The 16,236-nt window shown below is 39.3% G+C and overlaps 1 protein-coding gene across 3 annotated transcripts in view; it reads left to right on the top strand.

Moving 5' to 3' along the window:
- The window catches only part of FOXP3 (forkhead box P3), a 40,356-nt gene extending 24,985 nt beyond the window's left edge, over positions 1–15,371 (top strand). For 2 of the 3 annotated variants that reach the window (XM_072431687.1, XM_072431688.1), the window contains 10 exons: positions 50–163; positions 1,275–1,407; positions 2,766–2,913; positions 4,139–4,228; positions 5,042–5,129; positions 5,480–5,554; positions 7,197–7,359; positions 10,723–10,799; positions 14,317–14,418; positions 15,158–15,371. In XM_072431687.1, the coding sequence (XP_072287788.1) occupies positions 50–163; positions 1,275–1,407; positions 2,766–2,913; positions 4,139–4,228; positions 5,042–5,129; positions 5,480–5,554; positions 7,197–7,359; positions 10,723–10,799; positions 14,317–14,418; positions 15,158–15,283 (1,116 nt within the window). In that variant the 3' untranslated portion in view covers positions 15,284–15,371. The remainder of the gene's footprint in view (positions 1–49; positions 164–1,274; positions 1,408–2,765; positions 2,914–4,138; positions 4,229–5,041; positions 5,130–5,479; positions 5,555–7,196; positions 7,360–10,722; positions 10,800–14,316; positions 14,419–15,157) is intronic. The other variant, XM_072431689.1, reaches the window with a different exon arrangement.
- Positions 15,372–16,236: the final 865 nt, after the last annotated feature.

Below are 16,236 nucleotides of genomic sequence, written 5' to 3'. Positions count from 1 at the left end.
ATGCAAATTAATAATAATAATATTAATATAAAGTATTCTATCTTGACAGGCCCATCACCATCACCATCCCTACCTCATGGTCAATCCTTCAGCCTCCTTCACTCCCTCCACTTACCTGAGGGCCCTGCTCCAAGACAACAAACAGGCCGTGGTGATCCATCCAGTAAGTTGCAAACAAGAATAAAGCATGTGACAAGGCCTCTTTGAATGGTCTTTATTGCACCAAAACCTACCAATCATTGAAACACCATTACTAAATTAATTTAAAGGGGTAACCTAGTAATTCTTGACTTTTTTTTAACATAGAAGAACCCTTGGAATTACTTTTAGGTCTTCAGGAACACCCCCTATAATTACTTTATCCACAGCTCACAGTACATTAGGGTGGTGGTCAGTGGGAAGAATGTCCCTCTTACAGACAGCCAAAAAAGTCACTGCTGTCAATAAAAATGACCTCAGAAACACAAATTGCTCATTGCTCAAGGAACCCCCAGCAACCTCTGGAGGTTCCCTGGTTGGGAAACATTGGGTTAATCCAACCCAAAGTGATGTTTTTGGTATGGGTGAAGGTTGTTTGGCTCCCCCTGTCTTGGATATTCCACCAGTGGTATGACCAAACTGCCGATTTATAACTAGACCCTCAAGGAATTTAGCACATCATATCATAACCTTTTTTTTTTTCTTAATAAAATGTTAGCTAATCCGTGTTTTAATGGGCTTGGCGTACCTTCAAACAACAGCTCATGAAATATTAAAGATCACAAAAAGTTCCCAACTTACAAAGTATTTTTCAGAACAATTAGGTGGGTGGTATTTGACTCTATGATAATTATTATGACATTTAAAGCATTGTGTAATAATTTTCTTTGCTTTTTTCCTGAAAAGAGATAATCAGTGTGTCTAATGTTTCAAAGCCTCCCCTGTAATTCTTGTCAATCATTACAGTACGGATTATGAAGCTCTAACTCTGGGGAACTACTAGAGTGCATTCATTTGCCAAATCTGAAATTACCTGGTGTTATTATTATGAACGCCATGTGTTTGATATAATAGTAGTATAATAGTAGTACAAGGGGTCAAACTTCCTGTTCACACTGGCTAATAATTAGACACAGGAGGGCTGAAAAACCTTTTCAGGGGGAAATATTGCAGAAAAATCTTTCAATGTTGATCATCTAATTTAGGTCATGTGATAGAGAAGATCAGAATTCATATGTGAACAACTGTCTAAGCTGGTAAGATTGCAAGTCACCTGTATGTTATTCTCATTACAGCTCTCTAGAGACAATGGATCTCAGTCTTCTGTTCTTCATTTGGCCCCCTCCTCGTCATCCTCCATACTCAACGTGCAACCAACAAGATTGTTCCCAATGGTGACCAAACACAAGCAACACCCCACTTTGCAAGGTACCCACATTTTAAACTCTAGCTATCAATAATGATCATTGTAATTCAGTCACTTGAAAGTAAATACTAATCTACCCTTGCAGTACCCCGCCTCCCCACAAATGCAATGGTAAAATACTTGCACTCCAGGTTCTGGATGAGCCATCACAATCCTCACCTAAAACACAGGACTGCTGATCCTGCACTGTAAGTGATGACGCCAGATACCTGTGACCAACAGATTGGTTCAGGACAAGAGGCTTCAGCAGACTGGTACCATGCAAAAAGTTAGGTAAGGTGTTACTTACAGCTCATTTTCTTTAAAAACAATCTGAGAAGAAAAGCCTATTCCTAACCAGTTTGCTGTGGAAAAAAAATCTTGCTTTCTGAGCAATGTTCTTTTAGCAAAGGTCCAACTTACCCCCTGCTGAGTCAAACCTATTATTCTCCAATCAGCAAAGCTCATACTGCTAATTGAAGATGGTTCTGACTCTGGACCTCTACAGTGAAAAGTCTTTCTATACAGCACACATAAGAAGAAAAAAGGCAGGCTTTTCAACTCTTTTTCTGCTTTTTAAAGGAAGTGAACTGTAAGACTTTGGGCAACATTAGTTTGGATATATCTGGAATGGATTTATCTGGTTTAAACTAAAAGTTAGGATGGTGAAAAAAGGAAATTCTGGTTTACAGGAGACCTGTAAATAATGTAAAAATGATAAATGCAGGCAATGCCTTTGTTGACCTCCTTTTGAAAATTCTAGTTACCTGTCAATCTGGAATTACATTTTCAGAGTAAGGCCAGAACTTTGAATGCTTGTTCCAGGTCAGTGGTACCAAAGCCTTTAGATTATATTGACAGTCAGGGGCTAGGATATTCTGAAGGAGGCTATTACTATCCGTACATTCCAAAAGAGGCCATCGTTATCAGCACATTCCAAAGGAGGCCATCACTCTTGGTACATTCCAAAGGAGGCCATCACTGACAGTACATTCTGAAGGAGGCCATCATTATCAGTGCATTCCAAAGGACGCCATCACTGACAACACATTCCGAATAAGACCATCACTGACAGTACATTCTTATGGAGACCATCACTGTCTGTACATTCTGAAAGAAGCCATCAGTGTCTTCACACTTTTTCACAAAGGTTTCTTTTTAAGATTGATTTATGACTGTACAATGCAGACATTACCAACACATTGGGTGGTTGAACTGACTGTATGAGAGCTGAGCCCTTAGGTAAGATTCAGATTAATGACATTGACCAGAATCAAAAGCGACACACCCGAAAGTGAAATCTTTGATCCTCCCTTGTCTTCTCCCCCCATGATCTTCTCACTGAGAATGACATGTTCTGAAAATGATAATCCTGTTGCAGGAATGAAGCCCGGAAGCCTGGGTTGGGTCCAACATGAATCAAGCGCTGCAAAAAGTGAAGAGGATGATGAGGTTTTTGTACAGGAACATACCAAAAACCAAGACCATGTGCAAAAGAGCACCATAAATGATGGGCTGGACAAGGACGGGTCAGTAGGTCTTTCTTGTGTGTATAAACATAATTTCCACCATACAAAGCATCAGTTCTCCACTAGGTTCACCTGTGTTAGACAGAACAGTTTCTTTTTAAAAGTTCTAACAAAAATAAGAAATTTGTTTTTGATACAAGAATGCAATTTTCCTGAAAACTACACATTTAAAAAATAAATTTTCAGGTAGGATCAAGGTGACCTATAAAAATATTACCTAAATTTGAATGTCTTTTTTTGTAAATAAAAACTGTAGCTGAGGAAACATGTTTTTTAAGCCAATAAGGGGTTACATTTGTTACTTGACCCCATAGGTCCTACTGACCCCTATGATTTTCAGTTTGGATGCACTTAAAAGTGTTTTATGGAGGCAATGTTACATAGTTGTTCAGGTTAAAAAAAAGACATAAGTCCATCAATTCAACCACTGAGGAAATAAACTTATCCCAGATATAAAAAAACTATAGCCATAGTTGATCCAGAGCAAGGCACAAAAAAACACTGGTACAATTTGCTCCAACAGAGGAAAAAAATCCTTCTTGAAATGTTCTATTACTACTTTAAAAAATGGAAAGAAAACGTAGAGAAGGGTTTTTCATGTAGCACTGAGATTGAGTAGCCGAGCTGTCACAGTCTCCGTGCCCTTTGTTCCGGGACTATAAGGTTCTTCTATACCTTAAATTTTTTTCCTCCCCATTGGAGGTGTTTGCCACATCTACAATTAGTCCGGGACATTGATTCCCCTATATGCTATATAAACATATGTGCCCTATCTTTAAGGAATATATACTACCAAGTAACCATGTTCAACCCCGCTAAACTTAGCATCACCGCGAAGAAGCCCAAGTCGAGCGAAACGCACCGGGTTATCAACATACGTATGCGAAAAGTTGTTTGTCTAGTGCCCCCAAGAGGCCTATACGGTAACGATCTGGATATGTTCCTCCAGGCAGTTCGAAGAGTTAATGTTGTTACTAATATGTATTATGAGTGTTAATCATTAATACAATTCATATTTGGCAGAAAAACCCTTCTCTACGTTTTCTTTCTATTGATTATCTGCAGGGTTGGCAACAAGGCTCAACATAGGGCCAATGTGTACAAACTTTCCACCAGATACATACATCAGTTCTAAATACTTTTAAAAATAAATTTGCTCTTTGCTGCTTATCTGCTGAATATATATCACTGCTTATTTGCTGAATACTTTTGTTTTCTTCAAAAGTGCTGAGCATGTCCATCCTGTACAGTATGGAACTGGGTGTAAGTTTCCGTGCTGTGAGAAGACCTTTGCAGATCACAGACATTTTCTCAGGTAAGACATTCTTCATGAAGCTTCCAAATCAAATGAGATTACTTGGTCAGATGTTAAGATGATACTTGGGAAAGTAGATTGTTGGAGAAATATCATTTACATTTATGTACATGCATTTATGTATAATACAGTCTAAGTTCAGTATTTGGGGGAAGCCAAATTAATCTAACTGCATGTTTTTGCAATGTGGGAGGAAACTCACACAGACAAGGAGAACCTGCAAACTCCATGCAGATAGTGTCCTGGCCAGGATTCGAACCTGGGACCCAGCACTGCAAAGGCCAGAGTGCTAACAACTGAGCCATCGTGCTGATAAAAAAAATAGTGTTGCAGCTACCCAAATTGTGCTCCCTGCCATTTAGTGTACTGATTTTGTATGTACTCTGATTTGTGCAGGGACATTGAACTCTCCTCATAATTGCCACATTGCCTTAATGAAAGGCCGCATGGGGGTTCTGTAATAGCATGTGACTCAAGAAACTATGGGCAATGCAAAACATTTTTAAAAGAACTGTTGAGCTGGTAACATATAGCTCTCCATTGGTTGTTTTAAAAAGCCATGGGAAACATCTCCCATCTAGTGTGTGATGAAGATATTAATAATTTCTTCAATGGCCATACAGCAATAAAAACAAAGGGGTTTCAGGTATAACCCTTCCCTAATCCTTTCAAAAAAAAAAGTTTTGCTTTTACAATTGGCTTTTCCAGCAGCTACCGAAAAATACCTATTTTTGAATAACATTAGGAATTAAATATTCTTCTACCTAATTGTTATTGTTTTCATTGTCTAATGTTATTGTTCTTATCATCTAGGCATCTGTACAGTGAACACCGCGTGGATGACAAAACCACAGTGCAATGCCTGATACAACGAGAGCGGGTCCACAGCCTTGAAGAACAGGTGAGTTGGATTATTTGTTAAAGTAATATCCAATCGGTGATGCATTGTGACTGATGAGCATGATTTTTGCAAATTATTTCCAGCTGTAAGCCAGCTGATTTACGAGTAATTAATGAGAAGATATGGCTGCCATTAATGTACATATATCATTAAAATCTATACATAGCAATCTGGACTTCCCAACAAAATACACATACAGTGTCTTGTCAGGTGAAATGATTCATATATACATTTTTTGATTGTTTTTAGTGGTACAAACTGAATATATTACATATTATTGTACATTCTATATCAATTAATGAATTAAGCAAGAGATCCAGCGTTATTATCTGACCCTATATTTTTCTCAGCTTGCTATGGAGAAGCAGAGACTCCATGAGATGCAGAGTTTGATGGTGGGAAAACTTGGGACAGCTCATCTGTCTGTAAGTATTTGGATATCATGTGTTATTCACCAGTGAGCTTCACATTGTGCATTAACAGCTGCAGCAAGCGCGCTATGTTTACTGCAGAGTGACTTGTCTTGTGTTGGCCCTCAACTGCATTTCCTGCTGGATGGGTCTGCTGGGTCACTACCACGACTCCGCACAGCACAATGATGAAGTCACAGCTATGTTTGCATGGTTATATACAGGATTGCAAAGGAACTTGCATGCAAAGTGGATTTTTATTTTGAGGAATTTTTTTATATGCAAGTTATTGAACAAGAGGATGAGATATAAAGGAATGGAGTGACACAAATAGATGTCATGGTACTTTCATGTGTTTATGGACATCTGAACTTCACACCTAAATAGGCTTGGTAGACATCCCATTATGAAACTATTTGCATTTCTATGGAGTGGCTATACAGCCCCCCTGAGCTTTGTATAGGATTTTCATTTGTTTCTCTGGCTATGTAGGCCCCTTCATCTAAAATAGCATTTAGGAGGAAAATCTTTATTACTATTGGTGTTACACTTTATTCCAAAGGTGTTAGGGTTGTGGTCAGGGCTATTCAAGTTCCTCAACACCAAACTTCCCAAATCATGTGTTTGTAGAGCTGTCTTTGTATACAAGGGTACAGTTATTTTGGGACAAGAACAAGATTTCTCCAGCTGTGACTACAAGGTTAGATAAGCACAGTCATCTAAAACAGCGGTCACCAACCTTTCGGATCTCACGGACCACTAAATTCATAATTTTAAATCCCATGGACAATTATTATGAATTTTTTTTAAAAAAGATAAATACATTTGTAAAATAATGATCTTCCTAATGGTGGTGACCAGGACTGTGGAGGCTCTGAATCATTGATCAGCTCACGGTTAAATGAAGTATTACTATTGTTACTATTATCATTAGTTGCATTATCTTTGGTATTACTAAAGAGATGCAAAATATTTGTTTGCTTTTTCCCACTCATTGTGGGTTTATTTTATTCCAATCTAAGACCAAACAAGAAATGATAATTATCAAAGTCAAACTATTTGATGCCATTAAATAGAACAGTTAAAGAAAATACACAGTTAGGGTCATACTTACCTAAAAGAGCACTTGAGAAATAAACACATTAAACAAATCGGATGAGAATCGGTATTGGCGGAGCGGGGTGACTGTTGTAATGGTGGAAACAATACTGAAGCGTACAGCTCAGCAACAGTTACCTCATACAACTTAACACTACACTGACGTCACGCTGCGCCTCTCTTGTTTTTCCATCTTTAGTACAGTTCCTGAATTTAGTGCAATATAAAGGTGAAAGTTGTCATTCAGAATATAGGAATTTATTAGAATAATATTTTTGATTTATTATAAAACATAAAAGTTACCAATAATGTCCAAATTTTTTTGTGGACCACCAAAATTTTCTCGCAGACTACTGGTTGGTGACCAATGATCTAAAATGTTCGCATGTTGTATCTGCAATAGTGCCCTGTACTGGAAACACCTAAACTCAATCATATGAATGGTTGTCTACTTCACTTTTGGTCATATAGTGTATTTTGTTTCAATACAATTATCTTTTAACTAGGCTTGGATATATAAATTGCATGGCCATCATTGGTCCCTATACTTTTGTTACAGAAGCAGAGAGATCGTAGCCTTCTTCTCCACCCGTCTCATTATTCTGGAGTCCCCGCCTGGCCTGGTCTGGATTTTACAGTGCCACTACAGGAAGGATTCCCTGACACTGTACTAGCACTAAGAAGACAACTCTGGGAAGGCGGCAGCGTCAACATATTTCACAGTTGGTTTCTTTATTTACTTTTCTAGCCTAGCTATGCTTTACATATCCTTTACCTGAATTCATAGGAGGTGCTTTACTCCTTAAATAGACAAACGTTATCCTGCCATGGAACAAAAGCTTAGCTGTGTTTAGGAGAAGTTTAGTTTCTAACATAAGCATAGCATTTCTTAACATTAAAAGTGTTTCTTTGCCACCCATTTTAAAGTGTCCCCTATCAGATTTAAAATAATACCAAAATTATTGTCCCTGCAATAGAAGGGGCAGTATACTTGGCATTTCCTTAGCCCAGGTCTCTTCTACTACTGCAACCTCCACAAGCCTCTTAACATGTTTGGTACATGTAACATTAATACCCGAGTCAACCACTGGCCAAAAAAATTTAAAGCAGGCTTAGTTTCCCCTTCATGAGTTTTCATACCCATTTTTTTTTTTTTTTGGTTAGGAATGTCTTTGCTATCAATAGATGTCTGTGGACACCAATTTACCTCTATAGCCAACTCACCAGGGAAGGCCAGAGATGGGGGGTATTTACCTTGAGGGCCAGTTCTAATAATTTATGTTGAGCTGGCAGACCTACATGGAGAAAGTCATCATTTAGGTTTTGATCATAGCAGGAACCTAATTTATTGACTCATAATGGTCTTTTTTGTGCTACTTTGTCTTGTCTTTCAAAATGGCAACTGTCAGAAGAAGGCCTTTCAGCACCATTATCATGTGTGGCTCCTAGATGTCTAAGACCTGCAAAGAAAGTAAATGTTGCAGAATAGTAATATAACAAAAAAACATGCAACTTTCACTAGGCCAACCATGGAACACTTTCATTAGATCTCAATATTGTATCTTTAACATAAAGAGACCAGTTTGCTTCGGTTGCCTCTCAGTGGCCAAAAGTTTTTAATCCACCCTTGAAGCTATCACAGGGTACAGGAGATCTTAAGATTGGCAATGTAATTATATGACAACCTCGAAAATTGCTTCAGTTTTCTCAAGAAAGGTAAATGGAAGGAATAGTGCAACAGTCAGGTATAAAGATTTTGGAACTGCATTTTTTTTGTGACTCTGTACCAAATTTCACATATTTGAAAATCCATTTTGTTGCGTTGCCAAGACAGCCATAATTCTCTTGTGACTGGTTAAGTGTTACGCAAGATACACAATGGTTTATATAAGCCTTTTTTTCCTTCAATAGAAGAAAAGCCCTATTTGCATAACCTGTAAAGAGAGCTAAATTGTCTCAACTGCAAATTTACTGCATCGTTTGAATGCAGCCATTCGGCTATAGAATGCAGGATAGCAAAGGTCACATTCGGACATCATGAAATCAATCAACATAAGTAACCATTAGCCATTGTGAAGAGTACTCCCCAGAATAAAGAGCATGCACATTCAAAGCTAGAGGAGGGACAAACACCGTACTGTTTTTTTTTTTTTTTTTTTTATAGAAGCACCCTTAATAGGTAGGAATCAGTCAATTAAAATAATAGAGCGTGAACTATCCAGAACGGGCTGGGCTAATGGATTCTCCTGCTCTGAATTACAAAGAGTAACACTCTGAGGTCGACTCTCTAGAGGTCGCTTTAGCCAGACTGAGACGATTTTCAATTCCGTGTGAATATAAAGCGTAGGCTCAAGGGGTCCTAATGTAAATGGGTCTCTCCTATGTAATACGCTCATTTGCATATGCTAATTGAAAGAATGTTCGCAAACCCCTTTTTTTTTAAAGAAAAGAAAACGTTTCCTGATTACTAAGATGGCTGCCGATCAAACAGAGCAGGCCGAGCCAAACTTTTTGTTATCCATTATTAGATCATTATGTTTTGTCTCTGCAGTAAATGGGAAATGGGTTTAGGATGCACTGGATGATTTTTTTTTTTTTGTGAAATGAATAACAGGACCACTACGGACTTTAATTATAGAAAGTCTAACAATTACTTTCCTGTCTGATTAATGCAAAAAATATCTGATGACATAACTGTTGAAGAATGAAGTCTAGTTCCCTGTTTAAAGTACAGCGCTGTGTTATATGTTGGCACTATATAAATACTGTTTATTAATATATTATTATTATTAATAATAATAATAATAATAATAATAATAAAACTTTTTTGTAATATTTTACTTTGCTATCCTAAGTAGAATTGTACATGCAAGCAATTTTTTTTAATGCAGAAGGGACAGTCAGTGACGCTTCTGCAATAAAACAAATTTACCTGCCTGTTCCTAATCTCTTTTGAACTGTACATTGAGCTGAGCATAGCTCAGTGTATGATGCTGAATATCCCAGCATAGCCCAGGCTCTTGGAAATTTATTACCCCTGTGGCTCTGGCTGGTGCACCCCCCCAGGGTTCAGGAGAAGGTCCCCACTTGGGGGTGTGTGAACCCGCCAGAGCCGTGGACCATGTCTCTCATACAGATCGCAGGTTTAGGGCAGTGAACAGGTTGTGTCTTTGGACAGACCTGCAATGAGAGAGTGAGCAGGTTCTGGCATCATGACGTCACTCTGGGGGAAGTTTCTTCAACTTTGAGCGACACACGACTCCCCATGCATGCGCGGCCCAGAGTCTGTGCATTTAGTAGTCCATCAGCTCCAAAAGTTTTTACATAATTCCAGCTTGGCCAATTAAAATGGGTGAAGACCCAAACCCAGATGAAAACCAGGTGAAGATGGCGACCCCTGCAACTGAGAAAGAACAGGTGAGTATAATAATAAAATATACTCACTCATAATAATAAAAATGGTACAGGAAGGTTTATTTTATTGCAAAGGGACATTGTCTGTCCTTCCTGCAATAAAAAAAACTTGCCTGCTTGCAGTTTTTTTCCATTAGGTCCACTTGAAGTAATGACAAAGATGTTTCTAAACAAACAGGTCCATAGTGGAAATGTAAAAACTGTCCCTGTTCAATATGGAGAATAAAGGTATGTGAGGTGAAATGGTTAAAGTGAAAGTTCACTTTTGGACCATTTACTCTTATAATGTACCTTGGGCTGCTCCCACGTTTCCTCTGTCAGTCTTAAAGCCCCGTGTCACCTTTTGCCCATGAGCCCGTCAACTTCTTCTGAATTGGGTTGGTGTACACTTTTTGGATTCAGTGCATGGAATGTGCACACAACTGGAAAACTTTTCGTAATTATGATGAGGTAAAAACAATAAATATATGTAGAGCCTAAAGGGTGTATGCAGATTTGTAGATAGGTGATGCATTTAAAATACTCTACAGCTTATGACTATCCAACAAAACCCAAATTGATATTGCTTAAAAAATATTCTTCTAACTGCCATGTGTGCAGATATCTAATATGTCACATAAAGGTCATATAAGCTGATATATAAAATAATGCTGATGTATGATTATTCACAGATATGACAAACTGCATTGATTATTACAAGACAAACAACGTCAGACCGCCATTTACATATGCTTCCCTCATTCGATGGGTAAGTACTATACAGCTGCTAGCTAGTAAAACATTGTTTCTGTGCCTTTTATGGGGTTTCCATACCTTAATATTTCTCTGGCTTTAAACTAAGTTGTCTCTGAAACTGCATTTTGTCATCCATTGATAACAATGCCCCATAGTGATGAAATTCCTCCGACGTAGGTGATACTTCAGGAAGCTAATCCTAAAATTAAGATGACCAAAATTAAGGAGACCATTGAAGAGGCTGTCAAATATATATGCATGTGCAACCATTTAAAGTATAACACCACTTTTTATTTTTAAAATTTTGTATGTTGCTATTCCCTCCCAACTTAAAGTGTACCTAAACTCACAAGCTCACAAGGGTGGACAACCCTTTTCTGTTAAGTAAAAATTCTGTGTTTGTTTTTTTTTATTATTTCTTAAATAGATTTTTGTGATAACAAAACAATACAAGATACAAAATATCTTGGTTAACAATACAAGATACAAAAAAAAAAAAATATAAACATGTAGCAGAAGTGAAAAATGTGCATCTTTTGTACAGTGTAAAGGAAAATGGTAACCATACAATATAACAGACCCAGGGAGGGAAAATAGAATCAAAACAAACACTGTTAATAACTGCAACAGACTCTTCTACTGCCATGGTCAGGTAATGAATAACATTAACCAGTCTCGTATATGATCAGGCAATTGAAGAAAACAGGAGAGGGAATAACCGGGAAAACGGGGATAACCCAAGGAAAAAAAACATTCCCAGTTCACAGTTTGAAACAGATGAAGCTACGGACAAAGCCCTGAGCATATTAAGTGGAAGATACATTCGGCAAAAAAAGGGCTCACCATGGCTCCCATATCACAGAGAACTTGTCCTGTGCGTCGTTTAAGATACTCAACAGCTTTTCATTATGGAACGTATTATCAACTCTTGAAAGCACTTCATGGTATGGGAGAGCCTGCTTTTTCCAGTGTTTAGCTATAGTTTGCTGCTAAGAGAACTGGAGACCATAGCTTGAATTGGGTTACAGTTAAAGAGGAAGGTTTAAAGTGCAATAAGGCAATCCAGGGATCCCAAAGTATACCTTTGCTAAACAGGGTCCCTCAGAGTCTGAAGATCTGACCCCAGAATCGGATCACTGATAGACATGTCCACCACATATGTAGATCCGTACCCTTCTCCCGACAACCCCTGAAGCATAAACCAGTGTTCGTCTGGAAATATATTTCATGCGTACTGGGACCATGTACCATCTTGTCATGACTTTAAAGGCGGATTCCAATTGTAAAACATTGGACGAACATTTGGGCATTCTTATCCAATTACCAAACCACTCTTTATCAGATTTTTTGCTTCCCAGATCACGATCCCATTGGGACTTATGGAGATGTTGGCGAAGCTCTAGCCACCTGATTGAATTTTGAATATACAATCGAGATTTGTAGGGGGCACAGTGGTGGAGTCATGCAGTTAGTGCTGCGGGTTAAGGAGTTGATACAATGCCTGGTATTATTAAACAGGATTTATATAGCGCCAACATGTTACGCAGCGCTGTACATTAAATAAGGGTTGCAAATGACAGACTAATACAGACAGTGATACAGGAGGAGAGGACCCTGCCCCGAAGAGCTTACAGTCTAGAAAGTGGGCTAAGTTTTAAATATCTGATAAATTCCGTCCCTGGTACCTCATGTGAAGATCTAATAGCTTCCCAGCTAACAATCCCTGTTCTACCCAATACTTGTGCTTCAGCCACCAATCAAAGGCCCTGGGAGATTCCATGCCCGGAGGGAATAAAGGATTATGATGAATAGGTAGGAGAAGGTGAGAAGACATTAGCTCTGCTGAATATCGTATGCCGTCCCAGACTCTCAGCACTTGCCTTAAGTGTACCCCTAAAGATATGGGACGCAGCTTGTGAGGAAGCCATGGAATAGATTCAATAGCCACTGGGTGAATTAATTGTGCCTTCAGTTGAACCCACCGCAGAGCTGCAGCACCAGCACAACACCCCTTTTTTTTTTTTTAAAAATGAATGGGAACGCAAAGCCTCCCGGGATACCTACATCACGCATCTTGGGCGCTCCTTCTATGCATGCCTGAGGATTTCAGGCTTGCGCAGGAGCCTTTTTGCGCAGAGAAAAATTGCGCAGTGAGATCAGCAAATTTTTTTATATCCTACGTCAGCCGATCTCGCACCTGGGTTGGGTGATGTAAGATGAAAAACAGGGAGAAGATGGTGGTGCCTGCAGCGCCAACTCTGGGACGACGCGGGACCTGATGCGGGACACCCCCAGAGCAATCGGACTGCCCTGCAGGATTGAAGGTGTGTTTTTTTTTTTTGCAGTTCCTCTTTAAGTATGGTCACTAGCTTCCATCTCTTTCCAAAGCCTCCAGTCCTCTTTGGGTCATACAGTCATTTGCACCATTTTCTATTTCTCCAGCCTGGTATTTACAATCCCCAAGGAGAGAATATCATCACGCAGGTCAGGGGTACAGAATCCCAGGACTGAACGTTGTGTTAGAAGCAGGAAAACTTGACACGCACAAGGACCCAAGACACTTGAGCCAAATTATGATAACTACTATACATGACTAGGTCTGGTTTTGTGGAGTGTTCTTGGCTAATTAGTACCTACAACAAGTAAAACCAGCAAGGAAACTGGTGAACTTACACCAGTGTCATGGGCACCCAAGGTTAGTTTGTCCACTCCAAAAACCCAAAAGCTGAGCTGCTTAAAAAAAGCATGCTGGCTATTAGAAAAAGGTTTCTGAACACACAGAGCATCACATCTTGCATTTTGGGCTGTGTAAGTGCCCATGCCATGCCCCTATCCATGTCCAAAAGTGCCTACAATGGGCACACGAGGGACAGAACTGGAATGGACACACACAAGGGTCCGAGCCACTTTGAGAAGGGCCAAATTGTGATAGCTTTATTGACTAGGTCTGGTCTTTTGGGGTGTTCCCAATATGGTTAGAACCTATGATAAGTGGTCCAGGAAAGCACAACTGATGAACTTACATCCGTGTTATGGATGCTCAAGTCTAGGTTGTCTGGTCCCAACAGGTGAGCTGTAGCACATATAGGTAAAAACGTAATGTTGACCATGACAAAAAGATTTCAGAACACACAGTGCATCACAGCTTGTTGTGTAAATCGAGACCAATTACAGTGCCCATGCTGACCCCTGATCTGCAGAATCCGTTCCTTACATCACCTAGATGGCAGGGTGCAAGCACATCGCTTAACTTAAAAAAGAAAGGCAGCAGGATATACTGAGAGAAGGCAGACTCGGTATAATTTAAAGAATCTTCTAACGTCTTGGAGCCAGATACATCAGGACACCTTCTTGTGAAATGCAAGCCTTCATAGCTCCATGATAAAGATGGTTTTAATGTTTGGGCTACACTTTGTACTACTGCTCTATCGTACGGTTGAATCATTGCTTTCTGGCACCCCCTAGTGGTGCTTTGTTGATTTCAAAAGGTAATATAATAACCCATAATGTGATTTTACTGGTGTTTTTAGGCCATCCTGGAGTCACCACAAAAACAGCTGGCATTAAATGAGATTTATCAGTGGTTTACCAAAATGTTCGCATTCTTCAGGCTCAACAAAGTGACTTGGAAGGTAATGGAGGCTGCTGTGGAATTATATTATAACAACTTAAAGAAAAAAAAAAGGTTGTATCTGCAAATATAATCAGTTGATATATTTTTATTTCTTTCTAAAGTTTCTATTCCTACCCAAACATTCAAACCAAAATGATTTGATGTTAACTGCCAACCAGCTTGGGGATCATTGGTTGTCTGGGTGGGCCCGGTTGTGCTAGGGCCAATTTCCACCACCACCACCAGCTTAGACATGATGTGCAGGAAGATGCCACCTACCTTATGCAGTATGTGGACAACTGACCATCATACGTCGCCTACTTAAATGGTCAGGTTTCATAATGAGTTCTACTGAGGGAAATTGTTACTGCTGCAACATACAAAAATATTTTAGACCATTGTGCGAACAAATGATGGGGTAACAGTTTGGTGAAGGCATGACCATCCACTTGTGTACAAAGGCAGCACCGCAACAACATAGATTCATGAGTTTGGTTTCCAGATATGGAACCCAAGTGGACCTTTACCAGGCCTCGACTTCCCCCTCTACAGCATGCCTTTGCAATAAATGCAAACCAGGCCTTTCCATCCTTACTTCCAACCAAAGACACCTCCAAAATACTGTAGGAAATCTTCCCATTCGTCTTTTATATCTGCTCAGCTAATAAATCCCATTCTGAAAAATGAGGTCTCTACCATACCCAATACAATGTCATACAGCTGTCAAAACAATTGATCTTTTCTTTTTGCATCCCCAGAATGCCGTGCGACACAACCTCAGCCTCCACAAATGTTTTGTCCGAGTGGAAAACATCAAAGGGGCTGTGTGGATGGTGGACGAGCTGGAATTCCAGCGGAAGAGGGGAGTCCGGGGATCTCGTTAAGAGGAATTCTTCTTATATGCTAAACAGTTCCTTTCATATAAACTGCTGGAGTGTAATTCCCAATCTGCTAATAAAATATAACAAGTTACATGTCCACCGTTACTTTTTTTATATATACAGAAGCCATTTCCACTCCTCCCATCACTGCTAGTGGGGTAGTGCTTTCATATTACACCTATTAATATTTAATTTACATTTGAATTTGTTTAAATCTGTTCAAAAGGGGGAAACAAGTATCTCTTGATCATGCCAGAGATTTAAGGTTATCCTGTCCCTTTTTATTTTTTCCCTTGGTTTTCTCAAACAGCCCAATTACCCTTTCCAGTTCCCATAGTGCACTATAGAACAGTTGCTTCCTGTTGCAGATAAAAAGATAGCAGGAGGTATTACTTTACCAAAAGACAATTGAGCAGGGTGATGCTATTTCTTGTTCTTGTTTCAATCAAAGTTAAAAGCTGTGGGCATGGAATATGTGAATCATATAAAAAATAAAAGTCTTTTGGCTTTTTGCAGTGGGAGTGATACAGGAGGGAATACATAGGCTACCATTGATAGGCCTGATTCAATTAAGCTCTCCAAGACTGGAGAAGACAGACTAACATGGAAAACCTTGGGGGATCCAGCAAACCTAGAATGGAACCGGTCCAGGGTGAAAAATATTTAAAACAATTTTAAGAAATCCATTCCAAGTTTGCTGGATCATCGAGGTTCACACATGATAGTCTATCGTCTCCAGTCCTGGAGAACTCTATGAGCCAGGTCCTATTTAGCTAGCTGCTTAGATTTAAGCCTTTTCAGAATCTTCAATGCTTATTGGATCAATAACCTAGAACAATTATGTAGGGTATTTGATTTCAAAAGCTGCAGTAATTCCATTTTAGCAACTCAGATACTATTGATGTAAGAATACAAAGAAAGGATGACTGCAACCCTGGGTGGAGGGTTTGGTGGGC

Source organism: Pyxicephalus adspersus, chromosome Z (assembly GCF_032062135.1).
Source record: "Pyxicephalus adspersus chromosome Z, UCB_Pads_2.0, whole genome shotgun sequence".
Classification (NCBI taxonomy): Eukaryota; Metazoa; Chordata; class Amphibia; order Anura; family Pyxicephalidae; genus Pyxicephalus; species Pyxicephalus adspersus.
Note: the sequence above shows the minus strand (reverse complement) of the source record. Positions and strands in the feature narration are given on the sequence as shown.